This window comes from Myotis myotis, unplaced genomic scaffold (genome assembly GCF_014108235.1).
Source record: "Myotis myotis isolate mMyoMyo1 unplaced genomic scaffold, mMyoMyo1.p scaffold_m19_p_2, whole genome shotgun sequence".
Lineage (NCBI taxonomy): Eukaryota > Metazoa > Chordata > Mammalia > Chiroptera > Vespertilionidae > Myotis > Myotis myotis.
The window spans coordinates 164,738,227-164,756,081 of NW_023416324.1; the positions used below are offsets into that span (position 1 = coordinate 164,738,227).

General features: G+C 34.8%; 1 protein-coding gene across 3 annotated transcripts in view; it reads left to right on the forward strand.

Annotated features, from left to right (window-relative positions):
* The window catches only part of ACAP2 (ArfGAP with coiled-coil, ankyrin repeat and PH domains 2), a 131,120-nt gene that overhangs the window by 89,560 nt on the left and 23,705 nt on the right, over positions 1-17,855 (forward strand). For 2 of the 3 annotated variants that reach the window (XM_036349858.1, XM_036349859.1), the window contains 4 exons: positions 4,188-4,208; positions 7,789-7,840; positions 9,741-9,841; positions 10,468-10,573. In XM_036349858.1, coding sequence (XP_036205751.1) covers positions 4,188-4,208; positions 7,789-7,840; positions 9,741-9,841; positions 10,468-10,573 — 280 coding nt within the window. The remainder of the gene's footprint in view (positions 1-4,187; positions 4,209-7,788; positions 7,841-9,740; positions 9,842-10,467; positions 10,574-17,855) is intronic. The other variant, XM_036349857.1, reaches the window with a different exon arrangement.

Below are 17,855 nucleotides of genomic sequence, written 5' to 3' on the forward strand. Positions count from 1 at the left end.
CTGATTAGACCATTATAATAAGGACATTTTCAATTTGAGCTACCCCTCATATTTGTTAGGAAATAGATCTGATTACAAATCATGTGTTGAATATAATGGGTAAATAGGCCAAATGAACTCTTCCCCCCTTTGATTTCCTGTCCTATATGATGTTTTGTACATTTTCACTTAGTTGTTTATGAATTTTAAATGGGGTGATTCTTTTCTTTGCAATAATTTTAATTAACGAGGAGTTTTAGGAAATGGGATTGTTCTTATGTGAAGTGTGTATGGTAGCTGGTGCTCCTTTATTCTAAACTTGATAGCTACCAGAAACTCTGCATTTTTTTGCTAAATTTATTTCTATAAAATATTAATTCAGTAAATTTTGTTAAATGAATGAATGTGTAAAATATTTTATTTTATTTTCCCATGTATTAATATAATAAAGTGAAATCACTTCAGACATTAAGGCATTAAAAAAAAGATTGGGTTGTCTCAGGATAATCCTGAATAGCAGTCATTTATTTTTTAAATTCAGTGATGCCCATCTTTTTGCAAAAAAAAAAAAAAGATAGTAGTCAGAACAGTTTTGTATTAATTAAAAGTAGTATTGGGTTCTAGTTAATTGATTTTCTGTTATATTATAGTTGAATATATAAATTTTATTCTCTACTTAAACATAATATGAATTCACTTAATGATGGAGAAGATTTTATTTTTAAAAAGTGTACATTAGCAAAATAAGAAGAGTTTTCCTGGTAAGTTTAGTATACATTTTTGTTTAAATGGAAATGACCATGCTTGAATATTTAACATATTAAAATGGGTTCCTAGTGTACTTATTCTGATTTTTTGGTGAAGAGGTTATAGAGATAAAACATTCATTGATATTTTCAAATTTGAGCATTTCCCAAGAATTTGGTATTACCAAATGTTCAAGTGGTACATGGTGTGTTTTATTTGAAATTATTTTTCTTTACCTGAGAATGAATATAAACTAAAAAGAATAATGACTATATGTGACTAGAAGCCCGGTGCACGAAATTCATGCACAGATAGGGTCCCTAGGCCTGGCCAGCGATCAAGGCCAAACTGTGGGGCGACTGGCAGGGCAATCGGGGGGCTCCCAGTGGCACCTGCCTTGGCTGGCCTGCATTGAGCATCTGCCCCCTGGTGGTCAATGTGCGCCATAGCGATCTGTTTTTCTGCCAGTCTGCTGTTTGGTCAATTTGCATATTAGGCTTTTATTGTATAGGATATTAAGCCTCTTTGAGTTATATAGAACTTTAAAAATAATATATGAATATAGAAGGACCAACTAAGATGGTCTAGTTAGAAATAATTTTATGAACTATAGTAAAGTGAAAATGAAAAAGTAAAACTCTGTTTTCTAAGCTGTAAAAACCAAGACAATAATTTTTCAAACCTTTCCTGGCATATTTCTATAGCCGGAGTAGGAAATAAAAATAATGTGATTATCAAATTTTTATAGTAGAGATATTTCAACCAATTCAGTTTCATGAGGTAATGTTAGAGTTGAATTTTAACCTTCAGATTTCAAAACAACCTACTTAAAGTTTAACATAGTGAAAACCCAATAAATCTATGGAAACTATACCATTATGTTAAGAAGAATGAAATGAACTTTCATGCGGCACTCCAGTGAGAAATGATGTCAGACTTCAAAATGAAGTACAGTGTTAGTGGGAAATTACATTGCCATTTAGGAGAGTAGAAAAAATTTTAAAAATGTACATTAGCAAATTTGAATTCTGATTTAAGCATGGACCTTATTTTTATTATTTGTTTCATGAATATTAATTAGCATAGATAATAAAATATAACTAAAATCAAGTAGGAAATAACTATTCTCAATTGTAGACATGTAATCTACTGTTTGCAAAGTGCAAAAAATAGTACCTATATAAGTGAGACTACTTTATAAAGGAGAGGCTATCTATATGTAATAGGATGATACTTATTAATTCAAATCATAGATCATAGTTCAATTGTTAGTAAAGAAATGGAGGTGCTGAGAGATGGTTGCTCATTTAAGGTTACACAGCTGGTTTGTGACAAAATTGAGGCCCCAAACCTGGCATTTTTTGAAAACTTGATATGGAAATTCCAAGCAGTCTATATTTTGATACAACAAAATACAACTTCAGCTATTAAAAAAATGCTTAAGGGAGACATCTGTAATAGTGTCACAATTGAAAAAAAAAAGAAAGCTGGAGGATTAACAAGAAAAAAGTAGCTTAGAAACTAGTCAATTTGCATTCTTAGGAAAAATTATGCATAGCAAATTAATTTGATTTTCATGAACTTTTAATGAACATTTTGATGAAAACACTGGTAAAAAGCAGACTTGTAGGAATAGAGCATATAAACACTATATAAAACTCACAAACAAATGCAAAAGTCAAAACCTTGTAACAGAAGAGTTAAGTATTTTTTAGGTTATAAGCCTTTAACTATAAAAGGAAAAAGAGTTATCTATTAAATGTTATTTCGACTTTCTTCTGCTTTTTAATTATAAAAATTTAGAATGTATCTGAATTTCTTATGAATTTTATGAAAGGTTGAATCCCAGAAAGTACTGCAAATAATTTTTCTTTCCATATATATGACTTTAGTGTCTAATCTGCTTCTCGAATTCTCTATCCAGCTTGATTTAATATAATCTAGCCTCTGAATAAAAGACTATTTGTGATATTTGTGCCTTAACTCTAAAAATCCAGAAATCCAGCTCTTCAAACAAATATTTTCCTGCCTACTTTTAAGTTTGTGTGTGTGTGTGTGTGTGTGTGTGTGTGTGTGTATTTTTTTCTGATTGTTCATGCATTATATTTAGGGGAATATTTTTTTTTTTTGGTCATAATCACCATAGGTACCAATCACAAATTTACCATTATTTGTAGTTTTATAGAATAGTGGCATATAATATTTTCAAAATTAACTTTTTAAAAAGACCTCCTTTCTGAGAGAAATGTGAATTTGACTACGAATTTCTCATAGTTTTAAAACCTGGTCTTGTGCTTTATAAAATCTAAGTATATTTTGACAGCATTATTCTATGACCTGAAATTAACTGAAGAGATCATATTTTGTGTGATGTGGTTGAGATAATGTAAGGAGTGAAAACGTTTTATGTTTTATGAATTATTGAGTTTGTTTCTGGTTTATTTCAGATATTCTTAGTTTTTGTGTCTTAAGATTTTTATACATCTATAATATATATATTTTCTGAGAACATGTAAGATCTACTAAAATAATATTTCATTTTCAGGCCATTTTCTCAGTATGGCTGCTTTACTTCAGGCTCAAATCAGTGGTAGATGAATTACTAGTACCTATATTTCTCTTTTACTTTTAATGATACATTCAGAAAGGATGATTAACCAGGAAAATAATTAAATATTAAAAGTTATTTAGTTTTAAGCTGATAAAACAAATAAAACTGAATAATTATGTGCTATGCTCAGTCTATGTTAAATTTAAAAATATAGCTAAAGGAATAAAATGTATTATACAGTTTCTTAAAGCAGAGCATCTATATGCTGCTAATACAGATATAAACTTTTATTTGTGTGACTTTATTTAAAAATAAGATGTACATACATAGGTTAAAGATGAACTCTACTTATGTGTGGCCTTAGAGTCTGCTATAATTTAACGAAAAGGGTTTGAGCAGGTGGGTGAGTTTATTTGACTGATAATATTTTATAATCACTGAAATTCTTAGTTAGTGATCCCACTTTTCTTATGTAAAGTTTTTATTTATCTCAGGTTTATATAGACATAGCTATAATGATTGTTAAGATGAAGAAAGGTACTATCTATATTTAATAGCTTTGACAATAGAGGCAGAAAATAATAGTAGAGGTATACCCAAGTGTGCTACGTCCTACAGAACTTTATTATAACATAATACTAGAAGAAAATTTTTGAATATTTCTGAAATATTAGTTTTCAGATTCCTAACAGTTGGAATTAATTGTACACGTGCATATATGTATAATATGTGAAAAAATATGCAACAGATTTTCGATTATTTTGTTAGATTATAAGCTTAAGCTTGTTTCTTTAATTCTTGCTTTATTTTCATATCATGCTAGTCCTTTGCTTATTTTGCACATTTGCGTTTTCATTCTTTTACCACCTTTCCCTTATGTTTTAATCTGCCCCATTTTTTCACATGACAGGAAAAAGCCCGATCATATCAGGTACCAAATGGCTTTCTTCCCCTCACCCCCTACCTTACTCCAATTTCTTCTTTGGCACGAGAAAGCTCATAATTAACCTGCATTTTGTTTGGATTACTTGCAATGGATATACAGTCTCTTATGTTTTAATTGGTAAGAAAATGTAAACATCTTATTTGAGGATCGAAATTATACCTTTTCATTGTCTATGTCCTCAATTTCTTTAATCTGGAAAAGAACATATGATGTGTTTATAGTTACTCAAAGAAGATTATACATTGAGTAATATGAGATATATATATATATATTTAAGAGAAATAAACAATAACTAGGAATTAGTCCCTTTGGTAATAACCAGATTGGTTTTGTTGAAAGGAAACACTGTCAGTTCTTAGATTTTTTTTTACCATTTTGTTTTTTTCCCTGTGAAAAATAAAATTGATTTTGAAATAAAGGAGCATAAATGTTCAAGCTTTTAATTTTGTTAAATGTTCAACTGTTTGACACCTTTATGAATGTGTGCATGAATCCATTACCTGTATAATTTTAGTGAAAAAGCTTCTACTAGTTTAGAAGTTCGACTTTTACCCACGTTCTTGATTTCAAGTACAATTCTGGGGATAGTGGCCAAATAGGGTAAAAGATACTTGATTTATATTTATTTATTTTTTGTTAATCCTCACCTGAGGATATTTTTTGCATTAATTTTTTAGAGAGACTGAAAGGGAGGGAGGGAGGCATTGGTGGGAGGGGAGCAGGAGGGAGAGGGAGAGAGTGGAAGAGACAGACAGAGAGAGACAGAGAGAGAGATATGAGAGACACAGCAAATTGGTTGCCTCTTGCACTTGCCCCTAGGGGCCCAGGATTGAACCTGTAATCCAGGTACAATCCCTTGACTGGGAATTGAACTGAGACCGTTTGGTACTCAGGCCAATGATCTAACACTGAGCCACACTGGCCAGGGCTTGATTTATTTTTTAAAAATATATTTCCCTTTCCCCCAATTTTGTCATCTGGAAAGCTCTCATTGGTCTTTACAATTTAATAATATTTATGGATATAATATTTTGGTCTCAAGTCTTTATTATATTGAGTTACTCCAATTTGAGAGAGATACAAAATTGTGTTTTATTTTTCTTAATGAACCAAGAAATTTTCCTTTTTAAAAACACTGTCTTTTATTTTGGCTTTGGGACAGCTTCTGAATAGAATATAGTGTAATTATCAGTATAGTGCTTTTCAAAATTTGTCTTTTTTATTATTTAATTACCTTTTTAAAGTACCTTCAAATTGCACATAGCGTGAGCTTAAAATATTAAGTATTTTTCTATATCCTAGAGGGATATGTGATCTATCTCATTCTCCTTTTAATAAAAATGTTAATAATAACTAAGGAGCAATTAAAAATTTTATTCCATTTTACTTACCTGGTTAAAGTCTTAGATCAATGTAAATGAGTACAGTCAGCTCCTTTTCCCTTATTTTTTAATGATAGAGGAGGGGAGATAGTGTCATAAGATATACAAATCTTAGTAATTGAAAATTTTTTCTACCTAGCATACATTGTGGTTTTATTCCTTAGGAGGTGTTGCCAAATTCAGATGAATTTATAGTGTTTTTCCTTAGTGTACAAAAACTGATGATATGAGAAAGTCACCAGAAACAGAAAGATGACAGGGGAACTAAGTTTCAGAAGTATGTATCTTCTGTAAAGTTCATAACCAGAGGAAATGATCTCTGACAAAAAAACATGTTTTTATCTAATGTTTTGTTATTATTTCTAGAGGTTATGATCCTAAGATACAGCAGGTCAAAATAAATTTGTTTTTTGAAGACTAAGAAGCATGAAAAGCTTACATAGTTGTATGGCTGTTTTTCCTTTGTGGTAGGCTACTTATTTTTATGTAGTTTTTCATCAAGTTATATAATACTCGAGGCCCAGTGCACTAAATTTGTGCATGGGCAGGGTCCCCCTAGGCCTGGCTGGCAATCAGGGCCATCGGGGCCTTTTGGTGCTGGTCGGGGCCTTCCTTCCCCGGCTGCTGGCTGACGGCCTGGGCCTTCCTTCATTCTGTGCCACCCCCAGGTGGTCAGCGCACGACATAGCGAGCCATCGAACTCCTGGTCTCCCGGTCAAACTCCCGAGGGGACACTTTGTATATTAGCCTTTTATATATATAGATGATTACTATGAAACATACGAATTTTTATTAATATAGTTTACACTACCTCATATGATTTTTTAAAAAACTCTTCAATCAGTAGCAGAGATTGTTTCCATTGCATGTCATCCCATTTGGCAGGGCTGCACCATTTTGTTTGTTTGTAGGTATTTCCTTTAACATTTCTAACCATGTGTCCCAAAGCAAAGAAACCCAGAAGTTCTTCCTTTTCTAGCCTGCCTCTTGATGATTTGCATTTAGAGGCAACCCACTTGGTTTTATCTAGATGCTAATTTAACAAATCTCTATTAATGGTAAAGGTGATACCTTTTTAAAGTAGCAAGAAAACCTAACAATCTGTCTAGCTTAAAATTAGAAAATCATTTCCTCAGCTTTGGAGAATTAATTTTTAAAAATAGAAATTCTAAATATGTCTAAATACAATTTCTAATGCCTTTTTTTTTAGTATCAATGAAAAGGTAGAATCTCTATCTGCTAATAGATTAATAACTAATGTTTACAATAGAAATCATCTCACATGAAACTAATTTTAAAATAATGACTCAAATGTTTTACCTTTCATGCTTGATGAGAATTTTTGCTTTTATGAATGGCTTTTGGCTGTGATTTTTTTTTTTTTGTAAGTCTTTAGGTTCTTTTACTGTTTCAATAGATTAGAATTAGTAAATATGCCATAAGTAGCTTAGCTTTGTCTTCTAAAGAAGATTGCAAGTAAATTTTTTGCCTAATAATTTACAATAATGAGCAGAACAATATAAATATTTGGATGAAACATTTTTAATAATAACTTTTATTATTCTGTTTCTATGATTATATGAAAGTAGGCCAAGTGAATTGGGAGTTCTTGTTTGATAGCAATTGTAAAATGATGATTTATTTTTCTGTTTTGCTTACCATTACCAAATCACTTGCTGAATTAGCTGCAGAAAGGTTGAAACAAAGCGCCATTTATTTCAGTGTTTAAATGTATACAAATACATAGTCTTATTTACAATATAAATTTATTTCCACTTTATAATAAAAGCAATTATTTGGGGGGAAAGATTTTGGTTATTTTGAGGAACCTCAAAATCTTTTACTTTAAAAAACAATTACTATTTGATGATAGCATAAAAGGTAGCTTTTGTTAGGATTTAAATTTCTGACTTAAAATGAATCAAAATATAGTAATTTTACTTTCCTAATCTGTCTTGTTAAAATTGTTTAAAATTGTTCTTTACTTTCAATAGTTATTTTATTGGCATCAATTTATATAAAGCAAAACAAAACAATGTACTTCTCAAAACATAATTATCATTACTTCTCAAAACATAATTATCATAAACTGATTTTCTAGTGCTTTCCCAAATATTTTGTTCCTAACAACAACTGAAATAAAATGTGTTGGTGAAAACTTAATCTATTTTGTATTTATTTAGACGCTGGTTTTCAATACAGAACAATCAGTTGGTTTACCAGAAAAAGTTTAAGGTAGGTGTTTTGTTAAGTAATTAAGTGAAAAATCTAGTGACTCCCCAGTTTTGGTTATTTATCTGTTTGCTTTGGGAAAGCATTTAAGTTCATAAGTACTCATCTGTGCAAAATTACTGTTAATTCATTTTATATTTGGGCATGTATACTAACTAGTAAGAATGTTTAGAAGTGGAAAGTATCCACATTCGATTCTTAAAAGCAGTGATTTTGAATCCCGAATTCTTAATTCCTAGCTTTGAGATGGATTTTTTTTTTTTCTGTCTCAGGATTGACACTTTTTTACTTCACATGTTTCTTTGTCTATTTGTGTGACAAGAATAATACAACCACTCCACAAGTACTATTTTGAGGCTGTAGAAAAAAATGCATTTTAAGAAATAACGTCTTACGGCCACTGATGATAATATAGATATTAGAAATGACATTAAAATGTTACCTTGAAGTAAGTTAAATAAAAACCTCTAAATTTGTTAATGTTCTTTTTATATATTCATTTTCCTGAACCTTATTTTAAGGGTGAGGAGTTTTTATTTATTAGAAAGGCATACAGAAATTACATGTGGCGTGAGAATGTGACAACTCACTTCCCTCCCAAGTAATGTCCAAATATGCTATCTTTACCTGTTTGGACATCTGCTGAAGGCACTGATCCTTGTCCCCTCCCTACTGTACCTTGACTTCTCTGCCCTCCCTCTCCTGTCACCAACCTTGTTGGTGTTCACTCAGAATACTACAGTTGCAGGTGACAGTGGCCCAGGAGAAATTATGGGAAGTTTGCTGTATGTGGAAGGAGGATAATGAAATGGTTTGTAGACACCATTCAAAGCGTTGAAGATTTTGTTCCTTCAACTTGTATAGATGTTGATGCTCACAGCTTTTTCTTTTTCTTTTTGTTCTGAAGGTTCTGGTAACTTGTGGTGTATTTCTTTCTATTTCCCTGTGACCGTCTCTTTTCTTTCTTTCTTTTCTTTTCTTTTCTTTCTTTTCTTTTCTTTTCTTTTCTTTCTTTCTTTTCTTTTCTTTCTTTTCTTTTCTCTTTCTTTTCTTTCTTTCTTTTCTTCTCTTCTCTTCTCTTTTTCTTTTCTTTTCTTTTCTTTTTTTTTTTTTCCTTTTCCCTTTTCCCTTGCTCTGTCTCTTCCCACTGTGCACAGATAAACATTACCTACAAACTCCTTAATCTCATCTGTGGAGAATGTAGAGTTTAAACACATGAATAAATACTTTAAATCCCACCCCCTCCAATTTAGAAAAAAAGAACCATAGTTAATTGGTGACTTGATTTTTACCCAGTTAGCTTTTATGAATGATGTATTCAATTGTAAATTTGAAATATTCACTTTACTCTTGAGATGACACAGTATGAAATTTCTAATTAGCTCATGGTTTCTTTTATTTTGATACTTGGTTTTGAGTATTTTTTTTTAATTAAATACTAGGAAATGATAAAACCTTTCTCATTTCGTTGGTATTTTAAGAAGGATATATAGGCTTCTTTTTTTTCTTCTTTCCAATTATTTAAAACTTGACTCATTAAAGACTTCTGTTTTTGGAAGAAAGTAGTGTTTATTATATGTGAGTAGGGACCAGGAGCGTAATGGATATGAAAGAAAATTAACAGGAAGCTGACATTTATTGAGTACCTACTAACTAATTGCCAAGTGTTGGATTAAAACTGTTTTATTTAATTCTTATACAGCAATTTTATGAGGCAGGTAAAATTATTAACAGGGTATAATTACCTTTATTAGTTATATCTATGTTGATAAGTCCTATCTCGAAATTAAGAAAAATATAAATCTTTAAGACCACTTATTCCAAGCAATATTTTTAAGTATTGTTGGTAATAGTATTTAAAACCTAGATTGATAAATATGGGAGTTCTGTTTCCTTATTGTAGGATAACCCCACTGTGGTAGTGGAAGATCTAAGGCTTTGCACAGTGAAACATTGTGAAGACATAGAACGGCGATTCTGCTTTGAGGTGGTCTCTCCAACCAAGTGAGTGGTTCTAAACAGTTTGAGAGTTGCCTTTATGTTTCTATAGCTTGTTTTAAAAGAACTTTCCAGAGTAGAGAAAGATTTGTTTCACTTGTGGTGGTCTGTGCTAACTAGAAAAAAAGTGTCTTAAAAGTAAATTTCATTGTTTAGTGATTACAGGTATTAGAGTCAGAAATTTCTGTAACTTCTACCCAGTATCATATTCTTTAAATTCTATAAAGATTATTGATGTGGCCATATGAAAACTTTTTAGTTGTCATGGATGATAAAGTGAACTCATATATCAGATTGATTTTTTTATAACTATCATTTTATATTTCTACCCAATAGAAAAAAAAAGTGTTATATTTATATGGTAAATTTAAAGTTCGTGTTTTTTTTTTTTTTTTTTTTTTAATGTGAAGGAATGGGTGATTTCTTTCCAGTAGGTGACTTATTTCATTAATACCTTGATTTCTTATTGAATACAATCTGTCCTAAAGATAGATGAAATAAAAATCGTTCAACAGAAATGATTATTTTTTGTTAGAAAATTATTGTATAACAAAGTCAACAAAAAAGTAAACATTTATTACCCTTTTTTTGGTTAATTTAGTGACTGAGAAAACAATGTTATTTCCCTTTAGAAGTTGTATGCTTCAGGCAGATTCTGAAAAGCTGCGCCAGGCATGGATTAAGGCTGTTCAGACCAGTATTGCTACTGCTTATAGAGAGAAGGGTGATGAATCAGAGGTTAGTAAACAATACTGCAATACCAGATGATATATTGCCAAAAGTTTTTAACTTTAATTGCAACCTTGTATGATTCTAACATTCTTTAAGTTTTGTTAAATTGAGGTATAATTGACAAGTAACTTTATATTAGTTTCAGGCATACAACGTAATGATTCAATATTTGTATATACTACAAAATGATCACCACAGTAAGTCTAGTTAACATCTGTCACCATACATAGTAACAAACATTTTTTTCTTACGAGGAGATTTTAACATTTACTCTCTTAGAATTTTTCAAATATGCTACATAGTGTTATTAACCATAGTCACTGTATATAATATCTTCATGACTTATTTACTTTAAAACTTGGAGTTTGTATCTTTTGACTCCCTTCACCCATAACATTCTTTTTTTTATGGAGGATGATTTTTTTCATAATTGAAACATTATTTTTAAAATCTAGACTCAGTTTCTCTTTTGTTTACTTCTCTTGGCTTTACCTGTCATTTTATTTTAATATTTAAATATGTTTAATTCTGTATTTGAATATTGTCCCAGATTGACAGAAGATGGTCTGATGCAAATATTCCCTCCAAATATTATTTTAATTAATAATAAAATAATGAATGTGAAAGGTATTTAAAATTAAAACTGGGTAAAATCTAAAACAGGAAGACTCAAATTGTCTCTTAGTTGAAATCTTCCTGGAGAAGATAAGCTTAATATGGACTTTTGGGTCATAGCCTGGCTTCAGCTTCTCAGTGAGTTTATATATTCTTGAGCAAGGCCATCAGTGCCACTTGAGAAACGGAACTCACCACTTTGGTAGGATCCTGAAAATGAGTCTTTTGTGAGTCTATGCATGTCTGAAAGTGTCTTTATTCAGTCATCATACTTGTTTGAGAGCTTGTTTGGGTGTGGAATTTTTAGGTTGGAAATAATTATTCTTTTTTTTTTAAATATATTTTATTGATTTTTCACAGAGAGGAAGGGAGAGAGATAGAGAGCTAGAAACATCGATGAGAGAGAAACATCGATCAGCTGCCTCCTGCACATCTCCCACTGGGGATATGCCCGCAACCAAGGCACACGCCCCCGACCGGAATCAAACCCAGGACCCTTCAGTCCGCAGGCCAACGCTCTATCCACTGAGCCAAACTGGTTTCGGCGGAAATAATTATTCTTAAGAATTTTAACTGCATTGTTTTTTTTTTTTTGGTTCCAGTGTTGCCATTGGAGTCTTTCTTATTACAGTACTATCTTTTGTAGCCTTCTTCTCCAATTCTCCTGTTTGTTTTTCCTGGAATTTCTGGACTAATCTTATGATTTTCTAATTTTTGTGTGTCTTTTTGCTCTAATTTCTGAGATATTTTCTCTATTGACTATTTCCGTTCTTGTAGCATGTATTTAATTTAACCATAGTCACAACACTATCAGTATATCGTCATGACATATTTATTTTATGACTTGGAGTTTGTATCTTTTGACTCCCGTCACCCATAACTAGAGTTTCTTTCTGTTTGCTGACTGCTTATACATGTAAACCTGTTCTTTTTTCATGGCTGCATTGTTTGAGCTGTGGTTCTTAGCCTCGACTGCACATTATGATAACACGGGGAGCTTTAAAAAAATAAGTCTCAGCATCGAACAGACTGTCTAACTACAGCGGGAAGGCCGGGGAGGGTTGGGGACGGGGGGGGGGGGGGGGGGGGTTGTAAGAGATCAACCGAAGGACGTGTATGCATGCATATAAGCATAACCAATGGACACAAGACACTGGTGGGTAGGGGAGGCCGGGGGAAGGTCAAGGGGGAAAAGAAAAAGGAGACTTATGTAATACTCTTTGTAATACTTTAAGCAATAAAACAAAAATTTTTAAAAAGTCTCAGAATTAGAGTCTACCACTGAACAGTTGAATTGAGTTGGGACCCACGTATCAATATTTTAAAAGATTCCTAGGTGATTTCTGTGTACATGCATTGTTGAGAACCATTATGTATGTTCTAGAGCAGCCGTGGGCAAACTACGGCCCGCGGGCTGGATCCGGCCCGTTTGAAATGAATAAAACTAAAAAAAAAAAAAGACCGTACCCTTTTATGTAATGATGTTTACTTTGAATTTATATTAGTTCACACAAACACTCCATCTATGCTTTTGTTCCGGCCCTCCGGTCCAGTTTAAGAACCCATTGTGGCCCTCGAGTCAAAAAGTTTGCCCACCCCTGTTCTAGAGCAAGCATGTCAAACTCGCTGCCCATGGACCACATGCCTCGTTTATCTGGCCTGTGATAGCCTTTGAGTTTGACATGCTTCTAGAGGCTTGGTTCCTTGGCTGTCTGGTAAACCTGCTCATGATTATACGGTAGCTAAAAACCTCTTTGGAAGCTCTGAGAACAGTTAGGACTTTGTTGACTGTGAGCTTTGCTGAAGTCTGGACCATTTATTTTTTGAGGAACAACCAGAGTTAGGAACTTTGGGGGTCTTTTCACCTGGTATGATTCCCCAGAGAACATTCACCAACCTCCAGCATAGGGGTAAGGGACTGACTGGGAGCTCATTACTGGGGGTCTCAACATTCAGTGTGTATTCGTTCATTTAGTCCTCTGCCTTCCATTTCGGGTAAGTCCCTTCCAGATACTCTGATTTACTTCACCAGAGAATGTACTTTCAGTCACTTGTGTTTGTGAATAGGGAGCAGAACCCTAATGGCATGAAATTGGGGAGGGACCTTGGATGCTAACTGCTTCTTACACAATCATTTCTCCAACTTTTATGCCCACTTCCAGGGTTAACATAATATAAATCAGTGATTTTTAGTCTGTGTGCAACAAGAATTTTTAAATCATGCAATACCTTACTATTTCGTCAGGGACACTGACCTCTTTTCCCTTAGATTGTTAAATTAAAAAACAACAACAACAAAAAACAGTAACAACCAACACAATAACCTGACTCAAAATTATACCTATTTTTTTTTCAGATCTGCAAAAAAAATGTAATCTTTGGTGTCCTACAGAATTTTAATAATTAGTTTATCTGTGCCATGATATGAAAAAGGTTGAAAAAACACCAGTTTAAATCCTTGAGCCCTTTGAATATTATGTGATGTAAATTGGTGAACTCTTGAGATCCTCCACAGAGAATTCCCCATGAAGCTCCAAACCCGTCTTCCCAGGAAGAAAACACAGATCGTATCCTGAACCCCAAAATGTGGTGGATAAAGCCACGTGGCGCCCAGTGGTGGGGGAGAGGGCAGAGGCAGGAGGAGGGAGAAAACTACCCCCAGCCTGCCTTTGTTTACTACCATCCTTAGATTTGGCCTTGGTCTGTTCAGTTACTTTATTTACCCATTTTCCAGCTCCTAAAGTTTTGTTGCTCTTATTTATGTTATTCCTGTTCTTATGGGTAAACATTGTTTTTAATGAAAAAAAAGTTTTTAAAAAGTAGATTACACATAGTATGCCATTCCACACCGAATAGTAATTTCTTAATATCATCTATCACCCAGTCTATATTCAGATGTTCCCAGTTGTCTTAAAAATGTTACTGACAACCTTTTGTACAAAGTAGGATCTTACCTATGCTGCCATTGCATCTGGTTATGTCCCTCAGATCTTTCAATCTAGAACAATCCCTTTTTTGCATGGCAATGATTTACTAAAGAGACCAGGTTAATTGTTTCCATGCCTTAAGATTACATAATGGGTGGTGCGTATGCTTCATGTTGCAACAGGAGATACAATATTTGGTTATGCAACCATTGCTAATCCTGAGATCAGGCTTCTGTGTGAAGACGAAATGGATATACTGTATTTGAGAAGTGACAATGTGATTCCTCCATTTCCTCCCTTGTTTCCATTCTGTTTTGTTATTTTGTATAACACATCTACTTCCTGTTACTTTCACCCTCATAAAAGCTCCCCCATCAACTATTTATCAAATGGTTTTACAGCTGAGTTTGCTATTTCATTCGAAATTGAAAAATGATTTTCTAATTCTGTCATCCCATCTACATTTATTAACTTGTATTCTTATGTGAAATACAGCTTTCCTCGTCATCTGGAGCTTTTAGTTTCTGTAATAAATGTTTAATTCTAATTTTTTGCTTTTAATTGCCACATTTGGTTAATTTATTAACTACCTTAAGTGGGAACAGATATTTAGTTTTTGGGGTATAATTTAGCAACTCACGAATTTTTGCAAATAAGTTGGGTTCTAGTTAATCACAATAATTACTCTTTTTTTGTTTATCCTTACTGGAAGATATTCTTCTATTGATTTTCAGAGAGGTTGGAAGGGATGTGTGTGTGTGTGGGGGTGGGGGGCGAGAGAGAGAGAAACGTTGATGTCAGAGAAACACTTTGATTGGTTGCCTCCCACACCTACCCTGAACTGGCTTGAGCCTGCAACCGTGGTATGTGCCCTTGACCAGGAATCGAACCTGTGACCCTTCGGTCCTCAGGCTGACGCTCTAACTGAGCCAAACTGGCTAGGGTAATAATTATTCTTTTTGATTATCAAAATGATCACATCTTTGTCCAATAAGGGACCTGGGTAATGCCTTTTTAAAAATTCTCTAGTTTTTAGCAGTTTTGAGAGAAAATAAAGTTAGGTATGCATCCAGATCATTTTGAAGAAGCTGGTGGCATTGCTGAAATAACTGGGTTATGCAAAATAATACACTAGAATAATAGGGATTATGGGACAAATAGGAATAAGGCTGACCTAAAAACCTGTGTAAGTTTGTAACTAGAATCCTTTCAGGAGTAGAATCGTAGTAGAAATACTAGCACAGTTAAATTCATAATAAATGAATACTAGAGTATAGATAGAACCTAACTTTAAAAGTTGGTGATGCTAGCCCTGGCCAGCGTGGATCAATTGGTTGGGTGTTGTCCTATGCACCGAAAGGTTGCCAGTTTGATGGCCCGGGTTTCGGGCTCAATTCCTGGTAGGGAGGCAAGGAGAAGGCAGTTGATTGATGTTTCGCTCTCACATAAATATGTCTCTATCTCCCACTCTCCCTTCCTCTTTCTGTAAAAACTATTTTAAAAAAATAAAATAAAAATTGGTAAAGATAGCTTAATGGGAGGGTACAGAAGAATTGAGGTTACTCATTTATGGTGACAGAGGCAAAATACATAATGCAGTAAACACTTTCAAATCAGAGTATGTGGCCAAAATGAGCCAAGAACAAGAATGGGGGATGGGTGTCATGGGAGTCCTGTGTTTCTTGAAATGACTAGTCCAAGTTCTGATGTGTTAGTGTACTTTGCTTTCAACTTCTCTAATTTGGCGCAAAAGCATTAGCTTATAGAGGGAAATTGCTAATAAACCAAATGATTTCTGCATTATATTGAGATTCTTTCCCCATATGATAATTGCTTATGAGTCCACATTATCAAACATGTTCTAGTAAAAGATTGTATCTCTTCTTTTAAAATGTTGAAATAATCTCAAACTTACAGAGAAGTTCCAAGTGTAGTACTTTCCCCCTTAATGGTTTCAGAGTAAGTTGCTAACATGATGCTCCATTACTCACTATTTCTTTAGTATTTCCCACAGCCTAGGATATCCTCCTATATAATCATGGGATAGCCATCAAAATCAAGAAATGAGCATTGGTAAATTACTACCATTTGATTCCCACATAGCTTTAAGTTTTAACAGTTGTCCCAGTAATGTTCTTTATGGCAAAACAATCCAATACAGAAGCACAGGTATTATTTAGTTGTCATGATTCTTTGGTTTCTGTTAGTCAGGAAAAGTTCCTGAATCTTTCTTTGACCTTCTTGACCTTGACAGTTTTGAAGACTATAGGCTAGTTAATTTTGTAGAATGTCCCTTAGTATGGGTATGTCTGATGTTTACTCACAAGGCTATGCATCTTTGGCAGGAATCTATACTAATAATAGAGGAATATGCAAATTGGCCGGGATGCCATCACATAACAACTGATCGATGGGGCTGAGGCCGTGGCGGAGAGCTTTCAGCATGCCTGCACTGGGGGTCCAAAGGGCTCGGAGAGGAAGGGAGAGCAGATAGGCAGTTAGGGGAATCAGGCCAGGAGGGGAGAGCAGTTAGGCAGTTAGGGGAATCAGGCCAGGAAAGGGAGCGCAGATAGGCAGTTGGGATCAGGCCAGGAGGGGAGAGCAGATAGGCAGTTAGGGCGATCAGGCCAGGAGGGGAGAGCAGTTAGGCAGTTAGGGCGATCAGGCCAGGAGGGGAGAGCAGTTAGGGGGATCAGGCTGGCAGGGGAGAACAGTTAGGGCGATCAGGCCAGGAGGGGAGAGCAGTTAGAGCCATCAGGCTGGCAGAGGAGCAGTTAGGGGCATCAGGCAGGCAGGCAGGTGAGCAGTTAGGAGCCAGTGGTTCCAGATTGTGAGAGGGATCCCAGATTGGAGAGGGTGTGCACGCCGGGCTGAGGACTCCCCCCGTCCTCCCCTGCCCCCGCACGAATTTCGTGCACCGAGCCTCTAGTCTATAATAATAAAAGTGTAATATGCTAATTAGACCGGACAGCCGAACGTCCTTCTGGATGACCTTCCGGACAAAGCCAGGGCTGCAAGGGCTGAGGCAGGCTGCTGCAGCTGCGAGGGCCGAGCCCCTTGCACTAAATTCATGCATCGGGCCTCTAGTCCTATATAATAAAAGCCTAATATGCAAATCGACTGGACAGCAGAATGACCAGCGGAATGACCGTTTGCTGTGACACGCACTGACCACCAAGGAGCAGATGCTCAATGCAGGAGCTGCCCCCAGCCCTCAGGCCACAGGCCAGCCAAGGCAGGTTCCAGCGGGGACCCCCGGATCGCCCTGCTGGTTGCCCCTCAGAGGAAGGTGACCAGTAGTTGTGGCAGGGGGTGGGGCTGCCGAGCGGATGGCGCCAGGCTGGCCAAGGCGGTGCAAGCGGGGGAGAGGGGCCCCTGGTCGCCCCACAGATCGGCCCTGATCACCAGCCAGGCCTAGGAACACTACTGGTGCACCGAGCCTCTAGTATTATATAATTGATGCTGTGTTCTTCTCACTGTGTCCTCTCAGGTGGCATTTGATTTTGATTTGTCTCATTATTGGTGATATTAACTGGGGTAATTTGATTAAGGTGGTGTCTGTTAGACTTCTGTACTGCGAAGTTTTCTTAATAGTATTTTGTGGTATTTGGAGATTATGTAAATAATCTGTTCCTTATCAAGCTTTGAATTTTTTTAAAAAATATATTCTTATTGATTTCAGAGAGGAAGGGAGAGGAAGAGAGAAACATCAGTGATGAGAGAGAATCATTGATCGGCTGCTTCTT